The 15,304-nt window shown below is 36.9% G+C and overlaps 1 protein-coding gene across 1 annotated transcript in view; it reads right to left on the reverse strand.

Annotated features, from left to right (window-relative positions):
• Window positions 1-5,488: 5,488 nt before the first annotated feature.
• The window catches only part of LOC124544810 (small G protein signaling modulator 1-like), a 308,561-nt gene continuing 298,745 nt past the window's right edge, over window positions 5,489-15,304 (reverse strand). The window contains exon 26 of the mRNA XM_047123500.1: window positions 5,489-7,608. Coding sequence (XP_046979456.1) covers window positions 7,520-7,608 — 89 coding nt within the window. The 3' untranslated portion in view covers window positions 5,489-7,519. The remainder of the gene's footprint in view (window positions 7,609-15,304) is intronic.

A 15,304-nucleotide genomic window follows, 5' to 3' on the forward strand; every position in this document is an offset into this window, starting at 1 on the left:
CAGTTAAACTACAAACATATTTTGAGCTTAAAGGGAAGGTATATTCTGGCTGTTTCACATCTCAGACAATACAGGGATTGCTGTGCAAAATTGACTTTTCTTAGGCAGTTTCAGGAAGATGGTACAACTTACGGAAAGTACATTGAAAGGGTTTACATGATGTGTGTGTCATAACCATAGGTAACATAAACATCACCATAAAATTCCTTCAGCTCTTTAAACACAATGTTGCCAATAATAGCAGTTTTATTTTCTGTAACAATACTATCTCATTGATACATTGCAATTACTAGTTTATTTCTGTCCCTGCAAACAACAGTCTACGAATTTTAATATTTTCTCTCAGCTCTTGGTATTCATTTTGGTCAAATCTGTGCAGCTGACCTGAACAAAGCACTGGTTAATGTACAAGATATTGGCTTTTTAAGAAAGATAGTGTTGATGTTATTCATAAGATGCAAATAATTTTAGAACATGTGTTAGAAGCCTTGATATTTCTATCATATTAATTGGTATGTTTACTTCCATCATTAAAATTAAGTAAAAAGAATGAACAAGACAATGTTGGGAAAAAGTTAATACTGTATTTTCAATATAATCATACATTACATTTCAGAAGCACACATTCATAAAATATAGTTTGAATATCACCTTTTCCCCAAAATATACTGATCTCTCTGTTGATATGAGTAACCACAATCAATGTTATCATATATTCTATTGGCAGGATATAACTAAAGTAATCAACAGAATTGTTAAAATGTTGTGTCTCAAATTGTTCGTTTTAATGAAATAGCTTTCATGAAGATTGTTAACAGCAACAAAGTACATGGAGTTCAAACTTCTTACAAAATACACAGACTCATTTCCAATAACTATTCAAGAAGAAGAAATTGGGACACAGAATAAAAATGTGGAAAAATTTGGTAGGCAAAAACAAAAATATTAATTTTAAAAATGGGTTTGTCTGGACTTCAGTTTCCAATTAAGTATGGAATAGTTGTTTATAAACACTGAATGCAGCATATTATTCATTCTGATTAGTGAATTGTAATTTATAAACATGATTGTCAAGATTTCCCTTACAACTGACTTAATAATTTAGAAACTTATTTTATTCTAAAAGAAACACTAAAGGAAAAAAAGATAATTTCAAAAAATAATTCAAAGAATCATTTTTGATATTAAAATAGTAAACAAGATTCATATTTTATGACAATAAATCAAACATGAAATGGAATTTTACCCAGCAGTTGATATATCAGATGGACCATGGTGTGCTTGGAGTCAATACCAGACATTCAATTGATGGATAGAGCTATGCATGAACATATATCCGTTGCCAGCTAGCAAAATAAGTGGATAAGTAGTGCACTCATCTGCTGCATGGTAGGTCATTTAAAATTATTGAAGACTCTGACCTTCCAAAATTTTGCAAACAACACATCCAGTTTCAGAAATAAATCCTTTTAATGGCGTAAATGTTTAAATGCAGAAATACTGACCAAACAGAGGACAATAAAGATTAACTACATCAATGATGCCTAATTTTAATGTGAGAAAAGAAAATATTTTTGCTGACATTGATGACCTGAACCAGTGAGGTCACAAAGGTCCTTGCCTTCTTGTCCACAAACATGTTTATCAGAAATTCTGGCAAAGGTGTGGAGACAGTACCAAGAAATAGAATGTTTAAAAAAAATTAAGAATGACCTCCTGGGACAAAACTTGAGTTTGGAAGCATTACTATACACTAGGATCTAAGCAATGCTCAAGGCGTAGCGCAAAGGGTGCATTGTATATATGCATTGTGTAAGAAGAAGTTACAAGGAAAATAGGTTGCATCCATGTTTTGGCATTCTGGTGGGGTTTATTCAACTCATTTTCATGACAGCTCAAAGAAAGTGAATGCATGCCAATGCCAACAACATGTGGCCAGAAGTAGTTATACAGGGTTGTATTAAAATGCAGGTCTGCCAGACTAAATTACCGTATTTACTCGAATCTAAGCCGCACTTTTTTTCTGGTTTTTGTAATCCAAAAAACCGCGTGCGGCTTAGAATCGAGTGCAAAGTATGCAGAAGTTCTGAAAAATGTTGGTAGGTGCCGCCACAACTAACTTCTGCCGTCTAATATATGTAACACTACACAGGCATGCTTTGCAGACACAAAGATAAATACTGGCGCCAAAACCTCTGCATCAGTAAATAAATTAAAAGAAAAGCTAGAAGAATGTAAACATTATGCCGCGTATTCTTTCATGTTTGCTGCTACCTCATTTAAATCCTGTCTGCGTAATAAACTACGAAACCTGAGAGAGACAACAGCAAACACGGAAGAATATACATATTATGTCATGTTTATATTCGTATTATTCTTATGCTGAATAGTGATACAGTCATAAATGAAGCACGAATCTAAGATGACTAACATCTGTGCAGAATGTAATGTACTAAAGTGGCGTCTGCAAAGATTTTCAAATGGAGAAAAATTTTCGCTAAAGTCTCGTTCGGAACAAATTCTATCATACGCTGTCTATTATTTGGTTCTTGTTGATCACTATCAAAGAAAGCAGCAGTGTAAATAACAACAAATAGCAGTCTCTTGCCGTTGTTTCGGTTAGAGACAATTAGTCTCTTTTTTTTTTTATTGTAAGCGGCGGTAGCGCGCACAAAAGGAAGCCATGCCGCGAGCGGCGACAGGCCGTAAACACGCACTATCAGAATGCGACAAACAGTGCACGACACAGTACAGTAATGCATTTTCGGCTTAGAGTGAACAAAAAAAAAACACCTATAACAAAGAGAACGGCACTTATCAGGTCGAAGCAAAATAAGCAATCGATTCAAACCAGACGAAGCACGTGAAAAAAGAAAGGGTACCCGTATAAATACGGACGGAGCACTTGACATATAGCAATGGCTACCTGGTAAAGCTTAAGTGCTAAGCTTACGACTCGAACCAAACTACTGTAGCTGTATCGTCATTCATTCGACCTAAATTGTGTCTCGTATTACAATGGACCAACTTTGTTTCCATTTGGAGGTGCGGGCTAAAACTTTTCTCTCCCCTCGAATTTCGAGTCTGAAATTTCACGTGCGGCTTAGATTCGGGAAATTTTTTTTTTCCTTTATTTCGTTTTCATTTTTCAGGTGCGGCTTAGATTCCAGTGCGGCTTAGATTCGAGTAGATACGGTAACTGTAAATGAGTTCCTCACAATTAAAATTTAATTATTCTTATAACTTCCCTCTTTTGTCCCATACAACATATGAATGGGTTCAAAAATGGCTCTGAGCACTATGGGACTCAACTGCTGAGGTCATTAGTCCCCTAGAACTTAGAACTAGTTAAACCTAACTAACCTAAGGACATCACAAACATCCATGCCCGAGGCAGGATTCGAACCTGCGACCGTAGCGGTCTTGCGGTTCCAGACTGCAGCGCCATATGAATGGGAAAACAGTTATTTGATGGAAGCACAAGAGCAGAATATTTCACACCCATCTAATTACCAACACCTGCTCATTTATTTACAGTGTAAATCAATAAATCACCTAATCCAAGGAAAAAATGGTTTGAAAATCAATTTCATGTATAAATTTTAATTTTATACTTCTTACAGAGTGGGTACTCTTAAAAACATCTGTTCATTTTTGATTTGTTTCTTTAACTTATAAAATGTATGCACAAGATGTAATTATGATCTCTGAAACATGAACACAATCTTGTATCATCTGTTGGCAGTCTGCATTTGGACAGTTAGACACACAACTGAGTGCCAAAAAGTGCTGTGCACCAATTTTAGGTGAGGAACTGTTTCGTTATGATAAAAGTAAAAACATATAAAAAATTCTGATTAAATTATTCAGACAAATTGGTATTAAAAATTATAGCAAACAGTTAAACACAATTGTAAAGAAGAAAAGGAAAGGAGAGCGGGCATCACAGGAAAAATTTGTCAAATAACATTGTATGTTAAGCAGCAAAAGCAATTTATAGTACATTAGATAATTTCACAACTAAACAGTATTTCTACTTGAAAAATCATTTGTGGCTTTTTGAATCATGGAATTTGCCTTTGTTTTATAATTAACAATAAATGCGTATATAGTAACACAATCACTATTAAAAAAAAAAAACAATTAATTTAAATATGAAATACACATAGGTATCAGCAATTTATGCAGTTAGTGTGATTATATCTTTCCCATGTAAATCAATTATGAGCAGTTAAAACATAAATCATGGTAATGTCAAATATTAATGTACAATCAAAAGCAAAGATTAGATTGAAAAGGATTTTTACACTATTAAATCCTATTTCTTACATGTCTAATCTCCTTTAATGTTCTAAGGAAAGACATTACACGTATTTTTTCCATTTCTTAATAGAAATAAAAGACATGTTTTCTTTCCTGAAGGCAGCTTTGGCCAAAAGCTATAATGTGTAACAGTATTTTCACTGTATCTGTCTGCAACTAAGTGGGTCATCTTAATGGTTAGTAGCACTCTATCCTTTTGCTAATATTGTAGACTTGCACTTCCATTAAATGTAACTAGGTACTTTTCATTTTAAGACCAGGCACACAAAATTTAGGTACTGAACAAAAGAATACTGTGTCCTAGTTTGCACTGTATGCACACTACTTAAATAATGTTTATGTGTCTTAACATTTTCAACAGCAAAAAATTAAACAGAGATAAAAACAGAAAAAAGTTTAATAATACAATATTATTTTTTGATGAGATTACTATCTAAATGTTGTATTTTAATACCAATGATTCCTGATAAATTATATGGCAGTAAAGAGCTGTATTCCACATGTCTCATGTTTTAGATAATCTTGGACTAGTTCACTGTCCATTACACATCTATTTTACCTTTATCTTCTAGAGGTTAGATTAAATAACAGAGTGTGCAAGGAAGTTTCAGCTGCTTTGCTTTGGGATACAGATGCTGACAAGTGATAAATGAAGGCCCTTGCACATGCCATTAGGCAATCAATATAATTTGCCCACTCACTTCCGCTTTTTTTTAAATATACAGAGTCAAAGCATATAAGATATTGGCTACCTGTGATGTTTAATTATATCCTGCTCTCTCTATTTCCTGATTTAATCTAATAACAAACATGTATTCCAAACTGTTCACTTTATCCATAATGAACAAGCTTTTCTCTCTCTTAATGCCACAAAACAGAAGACAACTGGCAAGTACATACTAAGTGTAGAAATTACTTACATGTTAACCTGTCCATCTAATGCTCAGTCTACCTCCAGGTTTGTTTCAGTTAAGTTTTGCGTGTCATTCTTTAGATCACTTTACTTCAGAAACGTTTATCTATGCTCACTTCTTATAGCAAACCACCTTTCTTTCATTTACATTAGACATTTATAACTTATTTGTGAAGTCTTTTTAAAATATGCACTTCTTCGCAGCCCTACATTAGTCAGAATATCTCTCTCTCTCTCTCTCTCTCTCGCCCGCGCCCGCGGCGCGTATGCACACGCACACGCACACGCACACGCACACACAGAGAGAGAGAGAGAGAGAGAGAGAGAGAGAGAGAGAGAGAGAGAGAGTGTTTGAGTGTTTTCAAACAGCTTGCTCAACACATTTTTTCCCACCATATACACCAATCAGGATTTGTGAGTATGTGATTTAAAATACAACAAATAATAATATGCCAAAATATCCCTACATTGTTGTTGAAATAACAGTAAAAAAAGTTGAAGCTGCAAATAATTATGAAATGGGAATGATACCCAAATACATGGATTTACTTTCTGTAGCTTACATGGAAGCCTGTAGGTACATTACAAGTATCTTACCTTTAATGCTGCTTTGTTAATTTGCCTGTAGTAATTGGTGAATAATATAGTTACAAGGTTTTAAGTATGATGAAGTTTCAGTCTATAATAATTTCTGTAATGTGGAACATAATGCATTCTATAAAATACACATTTACCATCAATTCCAACGACAATCTAAGTATATATAAATGCATATGAAAAAAGGAAAGAAAAAGGTAATTGTATAAATTTCACACATCAGTATATTGTAGTATTCACAATAATAATGCTTTAATGAGATGACATGAAACCATCATCTAAAGAAGGCAAAGAATGCCGTAACTTATCAATATGAAGGCTTTCAACGAATAAAATTACTCGCATATCACGTTTGCACATTATCAATTACTCGATCACAGCAGTACTTACAAAAATGCCATTTGCTAATGGATCTATCACCTTCAAAGTTAAAACATCGAACATTCAATAACTTTCTATATTTCAGTTATTATCAGGAAGACATAACATCTAAAGCATGCTACAAGATAATGAGGCCTGCTTGTCTTTTTTTTTTCAGTTTTTCATATTTTTTTCAGTCAATTCTTGTAATTAAAAACTAACTCCCCCAAGAATTCCACCACTAGCGTAATGACAACAAAATATTCATATATACTTTTTAAATTTTAACATTTAATATATTTTTATAACAACAATATGCTGAAAGAGATTCTTTACACATAAATAGATGAACAACTGCATACTAACATATCTTTCTGTGAAATTATCTCTCTCAAAATGTTCCTTATGTGTTTTGCCTCAATTTCTCCAATAAAATATTAATCTCAGCAAGATGATGTAATAATAAAAATCAATTTAGAAATCATTATCATATTTGCCCATTAAACAGCTCAAATTATTGGATTGCTTATAATAGGCTGATCAACAGAAATGTTACAAAATATCCACCATTCTTCGCTGCAAAGATTTGTCTTAAGTTAAAAAGCAGACATCGAACAGAAAGGCAAAATACCAATCCTTATTCCTTACACAAGCACCTTTTCTTAATGCACTGACAGTCCATGAAATATTTTACTTACTAATACTGTGCTTTGTGTATATGAGGTTATTCCATTATATGCTAGCACACTACAGTAGCTCATACTTTCATAATAAGAAAAAGAATGTTCGCAGCCAAAATAGCAAAGATCAGTACAGAGACTAACCTTTTTTCATTTTTACAGAATACATATACGATTACGAACATTATATTTATTTGCAATTTTTTGTAACTTCCAGCAACTCAAGTCATCTAAATTATGAAAAAACCATCGATGAACATGGAATTAAGACATGAAAATAATTTTCAGTCTTTAAAAACATTGTCCTATTTCTTGAAGACAGTTTCATAATGGTAATTTCAATGAAAGGAGAAGAAAAAAACGTTACATCAATCCAAAACTTCATTACTGAAGAGTGCTGTATTATCAGCACGCCATTCATGTTGACAGATAATTCGCACATGATACATTCTTTAAACTACAATCATGGCTTAAATATGATTTGGCAATGACAGATCAGACTTGTGAATGCCCTGATAAAAAACAAAACAGTTATTTAGTTTCAATTCTAACAATTCATTCACCAACACTGAGGGCATAAATTTTTGTACTTTAGTGCTTAAAGTATATCCTATTAATTACAATAACTTTTGCAAGCATAAAAATATTATTTATTTTCGATGAGTGTTTGCAGCTGCAGCACTAAATCTCTTGCAAGATTTAGTATGAGTTTCACATTATGATGTTCAGCCATTTCTGAAAGCAGAAAAGCATATTGAGGTGATGAAAATATTACACCGAGGAACAATAATATGGAGGTGGAGGTTGCTTTCTGCAAGATTATGTGATGTAATCTCTGAGAGAAAAGTTTCAACTGAATATTGCTATTCTAAGATATCTTCTGTGAATACCATGTTACAAAAAACCTTCAATCATAATAGCATATATACTATCGTACACAACAAACAGACTTCACAATAGAAGTTGGATGAGAATGCAGAAGCATATTATTAAAACACAAAATGAAAATCAGCATTCGATATTAATATTTGATAAAGAAGAGAAGTATCTATCTAGCCGCAAGTAAAAGCTATTCACCTAAATGAGTAGAATACCTGAAGCAAAACTGGTGCACACATACATTTTTAAAATAGGCTACCATGTTCTTTACTGATGTTCTCTAAACTGGAAACGTACCCCACAATTTGAAAAAAAGCAAAAATCATACTCATCTTAAAACCAGATAAACCAAATGACAAAGAGCAAAGTTACTGACCCTTTGCTTAATTTGAGCAGTACATAAACTTTTGGAAGGTATAATGTTTAACAAGACCAGCCACAAAATTTTGCAAAAGCTCCCTACCGAATAGGTAGTAGTCTGCCCAAATCATGCCCAAATCACAGCTGCACCAATTAGGTTCTCTCATGGACAAGCTTTATTGAAGCAGGATTTCAAAACAAACAGAAGACCTCAACTATGTTTATAAGACTAATAGTTGTTTATGATACTGTGTGGAGGCAAGGGGTAATATTCCAACATTTACAAACCTCATCAACTTTCTCACTGCTGTGTTAAGCACTAGAAGGTTGCAAGTTCTAATGAACAATAAGATGGGACTTCTAATGAAGTGTGGCAACATCAATCACATGATGAACCACAACAAGTGAATAGAATTCTCTCTGGAGTACAAAAGCATCATCTTTTCCACAATCACGCCTAATAGTGTCTAAGAATGAAAAACTAGATGCTTTTGTAACATGATATTTCAGGCTCTACAACTTTTATAATTTGACAAAATGGAGTAGCCATTTTTTAGTTACGGGCATGGGAGCCAACATTTTAGCAGAGTACAAGTGTGTCCCAACACACATGCACCAAACACTTCTAACAATGGGCCTCCACAGCCAACCACCTATGCATGTGCTACAACCACCCGTATATGTGCTAACGTTAACACAACGTCATTGGCAACTACAACTGAAATGAGTATGTGACCATAAGCACTGGATTTTGATGCAGTGGTAGAGCATTGCACCTTCTTCATTATGCCGATGGGAGGGTGTGAAACCATCATTTCATGGGGAAACAGTTCTTTGACAACTGTACTGTGGGATGTAGACAAGCGGATGACAGCTCCATTATGCTCTGGGAAACATTCACATGGGCAGCCACAGGTCGAGTGGAGATCAAGCAAGGCACCATGATAGCAACTGAGTATTGTACACTGGTTGGAGACCATGTACACTCCTTCATAATGATCACGTTTCCAAACAGCAGTGGCATTTTTCAATAACATAATGCACCATGTCACAAGGCCAAGAGTGCAATGGAACGGTTTGTGCAAGAGGGTGGCGAGTTCCAATTGATGTGCTGGGACACCAGCTCACCAGATCTGAACCCAATCAAACACATCTAGGATGTGATTGAATGTGCTGCCAGAGCTCATTGCCCCCTTCCCCGTAATTTATGGGATTAGGTGATTTGTGTGTGCAGATGCAATGCCAACTCCCTCCAGCAACTTCCTAAGGCCTTACTGCTTCCATGCCATGACATGTTGCCACTGTTAGCCATGCAAAAGGCAGACATACCACGTATTAGGTAGGTGGTCATAATGTTCTAGCTGATCAGTGTATACAGTGAGTTCCCAAAGTGGTGACCTAAAAAGAAAGAAACTGAGAAACATATATCGCTGGAAGAAATGGATTTGCTGACCCAAATATAAACATTGAAAGTTAAGATGGAACAGAGATTTTCACCAGATCCAGGATCCTCAACAGTTAACTTGCCACCAACAAAGACTATAGAGAATAATATTCGGTGGGGGAATGGAAACATCCAAAGCACAAATGTTAAGTTTCCATCATTCTGGATCATGGGACCTTAGCTTTGGTTCACACAGGCTGAGTGTATTTTTCAGCAACACAAAGTGTTCACAAGTACTGATAAATTCATCATAGTGGTCACAAACTTGAGTTCGCAATATGAGGGACAAGAGCCTATTACACACACTCACACCCTTCACAATATTGAGGGTGCTACGGTTACAAAAACTTCCAGCGAACATCCGTACTGTCATAGCAGTTACAGTACTTAGCTAAGACAGCAGACATTGCACAAAAGCCTCTACAGATGTAAAAATTAATGCTAGACAAGAAGAAGGGCTGGGGGCAGATATGGAAACAGACAAGAATAGTATGAAATCCATAACAAACACAAAGGATTCATATTTACGTGCTGACAGGACACATTGTGGAGCAGCTGGCAGCACAAGTGGCCAAGCTCAATGCGCAAGTAGCTACCCACCAGCAACAGATACATAATCACAGCTGGAAGAAGTGGAATAATACTGAACCACAACTGTCGATGGGACAATGGTGCAGGTATCACAAACATTTTGGGAACCTTACTCACCAGTGCACTGAACCCTGCAGTTACTTAAACTGCAAAGATGGATGTTAAAGGGCACAGACACTCATCAGCAAGCACACAGGTGCCCAGAACATTATAAAATAATGTAAGTACAAATGCAACATTGCCCTCAAGCAATAGTTTCAATGACTGACTGTGCACAACTATGCTCTGGGTGATAAATTTCTGGTAGACACTGTCAGAAATCAGTGTATATTCAAGAAAAGCTATAGACACAATGAGAGCAACAACACAACATGTACTGAGCAGTCAACAATTCGAGAATCTTCACATACAGTGGGAGACAATTGGAATTCAACTGAAATAAAATTTTCACCCTTCATGGAGGTTCATAGTCACAAATGTCCCTGGTCTTATCATAGGTGCAGATTTTCTGCGTATTTACTGAAACATGCTGGATTTAGTAAACTGTCGATTGAAGCCACTTTTTATAGAAGAAGTATTGTCTACAATGCCTTCTGAGTTGAGATTCATACAGTGCGAGGAGACTGTGGCTTGCCACAAGAAGATATCCACATCAGGATTCAATACTGTGATTTCATATCCACAATGATGTTAGGCACATAGGTGCACCACATAAAAAGAACTGTGCGACTCCCAAGCACTTATGGAACCCATAAGTACCACTTGTAAATGTAAGCACAGCACACAGCATCACATCCATAGACCCAAGGACAGCCTGTCTCCTGTTGTCCACAATGCCTGCCTTCTGAGAAGCTGATCATAGCGCAGGCCGAGTTCAGGCAGCAGCTAAGAACAGATATTGTAACTAGATATAATAGTGCATGGGCATCATCAATTCAGATGGTTCCAAAGAAAGATAAATCTTGGAGGATATGTGGTGATTACAGAGCACTCAACACATGATCAGTTCTGGTTCGGTATCCCACAACTAACATGACTGACTTCCACAACTAACATGACTCACTTCCACAATATCATTAGTCACACAACAATATTCAGTTTGATAGATAGTGTGAAAGTGTATTCTCAAATTCCATTGGCTCCAGTGGATATTAAGAGAAAAAACAGTAGTGACCACACCCACTGGACTTTTTGAATACCATTTCATGCCATTTAGTCACAGGAATGCTGCACAGACTTGGCAGAGGTTCACGGATGAAGTGCTATGAGAGCTGCCTTTTTCATTTTGTTACAGGGATGGCATTTCAATATTCTTTGCTTCAGACTACCTGCAGCAGCTTTTCTGCTGGCTCCAAGATTATGGCATCATTATTAATGAAATGTAGTGTGTCAGGAGAAAGAGTGAAGTTCATTTCCTGAGATACCAAGTTTCAGCAGCAGGGTTGGCACCATTAGTTGAATGGGTTAAAGCAGTGCAGCAAATGCCTCTTCACAGTACAAACACAGACCTTTACAGCGTTTTGGGCATGCTACATTACATAGATGCCACATGGCTGTACTAGAGGTAGCCCAAGAGCCACTCACAATGTTTCTCACCGGAAAGAATACTGCAGGCAATCAAAAGGTCCTGTGGACTTCCCAGGCCAAAGCAGTATTCCAGGACCTCAATTGGGCCAATCTATGATCTGTTCATTGGGACAAGTTACCAGCAGAGCAGCATGTTGATCCTTTTCTAAGCAACCTTCTCCAGGATGGACGCACGGGATGACAACTCATACGAGTATCATTTCCAAAGGTCTCACAAGAAATCTGGTGAGACAAGGCAAGAGGTGAACAATGGCCTTGTATTCCAGAATCATATCACTAGCAAGATTTTGAAGCACTGCACAATCTTACACACCCAGATCAGAGAGCTACAGCTAAGATGGTCACTGCCAAAATGGTGTGGTCGTGGGTTCAAAGAGATTGTCAGGCATGGGCATGTGCATGTTTAACATGCCAACAAAACAAAATTGGAAGGTATGTATTCGCACAGATTGCTCAATTTCTGGCATCTGCTGACAGGTTTTCACATCTAAACATGGACACTGTCGGTCTGTTGCAGAGCTCGAAAGGACAAAGGTATTTATTAATGATGGTTGATCATTTTATAAGTCACAATACTCGCCGGTATATGGGCAGAGTCAGTGGTGAAAGAACTGGTACACACATGCTTCTCCAGGTTTGGCCTCCCATTTGATACCACCACAGATAACAGAAAGCAATTTGAGAGACAACTATTCAATGAGCTCATGCTATTATGTGTCTGCAACCACCTGTGCATGACAAGCTACCATCCCACCAGTAATGGCTTGGTGGAACATTTCCATTGCACACTCAAGATGTCGCTAATGTGTAGTTTGTCTGAGTGGATGGAAGCACTCCCCTTTTTATAATTGGGATAACACACAGTAAAAGACGAGAATATTCTATGATCTCCAGCACAACCAGTTTACTGTGAACAACTGTGAGTTCCAAGGGAATGAATCTTGCCAGACTTCACACAGCAAATGGAACCACTGTTTTGTATGCAGTTTGCACAATGACTCATTGATCGACTGAAGTACATACAACCAACAAACTACATCACACGTGGTAAATGGCAGGTACTGATGCACAAGGACTTAGTAATGATGTCCCATGTGTGGCTTCAGGATGATGCAGTTCATCCTCCAGTTTTTTCTCCATTTGCTAGTCCTTACATAGTGATAAAAAGGGCAAGTCACACCTTCAAAATCAATAAACACAGAAGACAGAACAGTTTCAATTGACAGACTCAAACTAACATACACAAAGGAGGGTACCCTTCTTACCCAGCTTGAGACATCACTTCCTAAGAAGGAAACTGACAAGCTGATGGACAGTTCCATAGAACAGGCAACAACAGACACCAAACCTGACACTTCAGCCAGTGGACATGAGCAATCTAGGCATATGCCCACTGCTTGCACAAGGACTGGCCATCAAGTAAAGTGCAAATTTACACACATACCAGGAGTGCTTGGCTTTAAAAAAGAAAGTGGGGCTGATGTGGTGACATCAACCAGATGATGTACCACAGTTGAATGTTGTTCTATTTGGACTGTAAAAGCATTATCTTTGCCAGAGTCAGTGTAATAGATCATGTTTGCTTTATTATGTTCATTCTTCTAAGTGTTTGTTTGCAAGATAGGAATAAATAGTTATTTGAAGTAACCCTTCACAGTCTTCCACAAAAAATTTGTATATGGCGAGTTCCAAAAGAAGCTTAATAATGTCTCCTTCCACAAGAATCAGGGCTAGTGCCTCTTCTGTTTTTTATGTATATAGCAGATTAGCCTAAAGACAACATCAAGAAAATTTGATATGCTTCTTGTTCCTAGTCAGAAAGACCTGGACATCATTGAGGGTGTCTTAAGCAAAGACCTACAAATTTTTGACAAATACTTCCATCATTAGAGGTTACAGCTGAGAGCTGCCAAAACAGAAGCCACCAGCTTTCACTTTAACAACAAGATCATCTTTAAGGAAATAAAGGTATATTTTGAAGGAAAACAGCTGAGGCATAACAGAAGTCCATGTTATCTAGGAGCCACTCTTGACAGGTATGGCATGGGGTTCATCAGTTCCAACACTAAGAACTTCTGCCCTTTGACCGGTGTACCCTGTAACAGAATATTGCACTGCACTCAAGATCAACAGCCCGTACGACAGGCTTGTTGATTTGCTGTTCAACTAGACTATGTGTACCATCACAAGAACACTAAAAATTCCGGTTTCCTATTCGCAGCCATATTGCTTCCCAATTTTCATGACAAGAATCTGCCCTCAAGTGTGACTTTACCAAAATAGCTGCTGACCTTTACCTCCCTATACACAAGGACATTCCTGCACTTAAGAAAAACAGACTTTGCTCCTGTCTACCACCTCTAAAAGGGGCAAAGTTTTTGGTAGACAGTGGAGTAACAACAACAGACAGATAAACAAAAATATGTCATAACACTACTCCACAACAGCTTAAGATGCCCTGCATCTCGTCCAGGTCGCCAGGTTTTGAAGAGCACCCCAAAATCTTATCTATGCTCAACAGAGTAAGGATAAATAGTGGAAGATGTGCTGAATCAATATTCAAATTTGGACTGAAAATATAGCCCAGCTATGACTGTGCTGCAGAACAACAAACTGTTCAGCATAACATACATTCATGCCCAAAATGTTCCTTTTCCTGATGACCCACAAGAGTTCCTGATAGCAACTAAGATATCTATTGAATATATTCAGCAATTGGATATATGCCAGTGGCTTTCTATGCTTTGTTAATATTGTAAATTTAATTAATTTATAATTACAATTTTTTCTCTGTGTTAATATATGTACATGTATTGTTAAAGGAAAAATGTTTTTTGTGATGTGATACTAACCATACGCTAGATAAATAAATAAATTTCAGTTGCCTGAGACTGCAGACGTGTGTGTGAGTTGCATTTGCGTGTGTGTGTGTGTGTGTGTGTGTGTGTGTGTGTGTGTGTGTGTGTGTGTGTGAGAGAGAGAGAGAGAGAGAGAGAGAGAGAGAGAGAGAGAGAGAGAGAGAGAGAGAGAGTGTGAGTCTATTGTTGAAAAAGGCCTTAATGGCTGAAAGCTAAAATTGTGTGAATCTTTTAGTTGTGCCAATCGCGACAGCATCTCCGCTATATGGTGAAGAGCAACTTTCCTTCTCTAATATTGTTACATTCCGTCCTGAATTTTCCATTGTTAAATTGATGAAAAGTGACACTTAGGAATCAGATTTTATATGGTTAATTTTTCAAAGAAAGGAAATTATGGGAAACAGGAAAGAATGATATTTATAGGTGCTAGAGGATGGGAATGGTTACCCAAAAACCTACAGCAAGATCAAACCTTACGGGGAAATATAATTACATAAAATAAAGGAAATGCAACCACTCGCCCATAGCTGACTGGTGTGTGATACACAGAAGCACTCAATACAGTATTTACAAAAGCTTCTGAGCTCTAGCTCTTTCTTCAGCAAAAACACACAAACACACACACACACACACACACACACACACACACACACACACACACACTCTTACAAACCATTCAGACACCCAGATGCTCCCAATCGCAGTAAGCTTG

The sequence above is a fragment of the Schistocerca americana genome, chromosome 8 (genome assembly GCF_021461395.2).
Source record: "Schistocerca americana isolate TAMUIC-IGC-003095 chromosome 8, iqSchAmer2.1, whole genome shotgun sequence".
Classification (NCBI taxonomy): domain Eukaryota; kingdom Metazoa; phylum Arthropoda; class Insecta; order Orthoptera; family Acrididae; genus Schistocerca; species Schistocerca americana.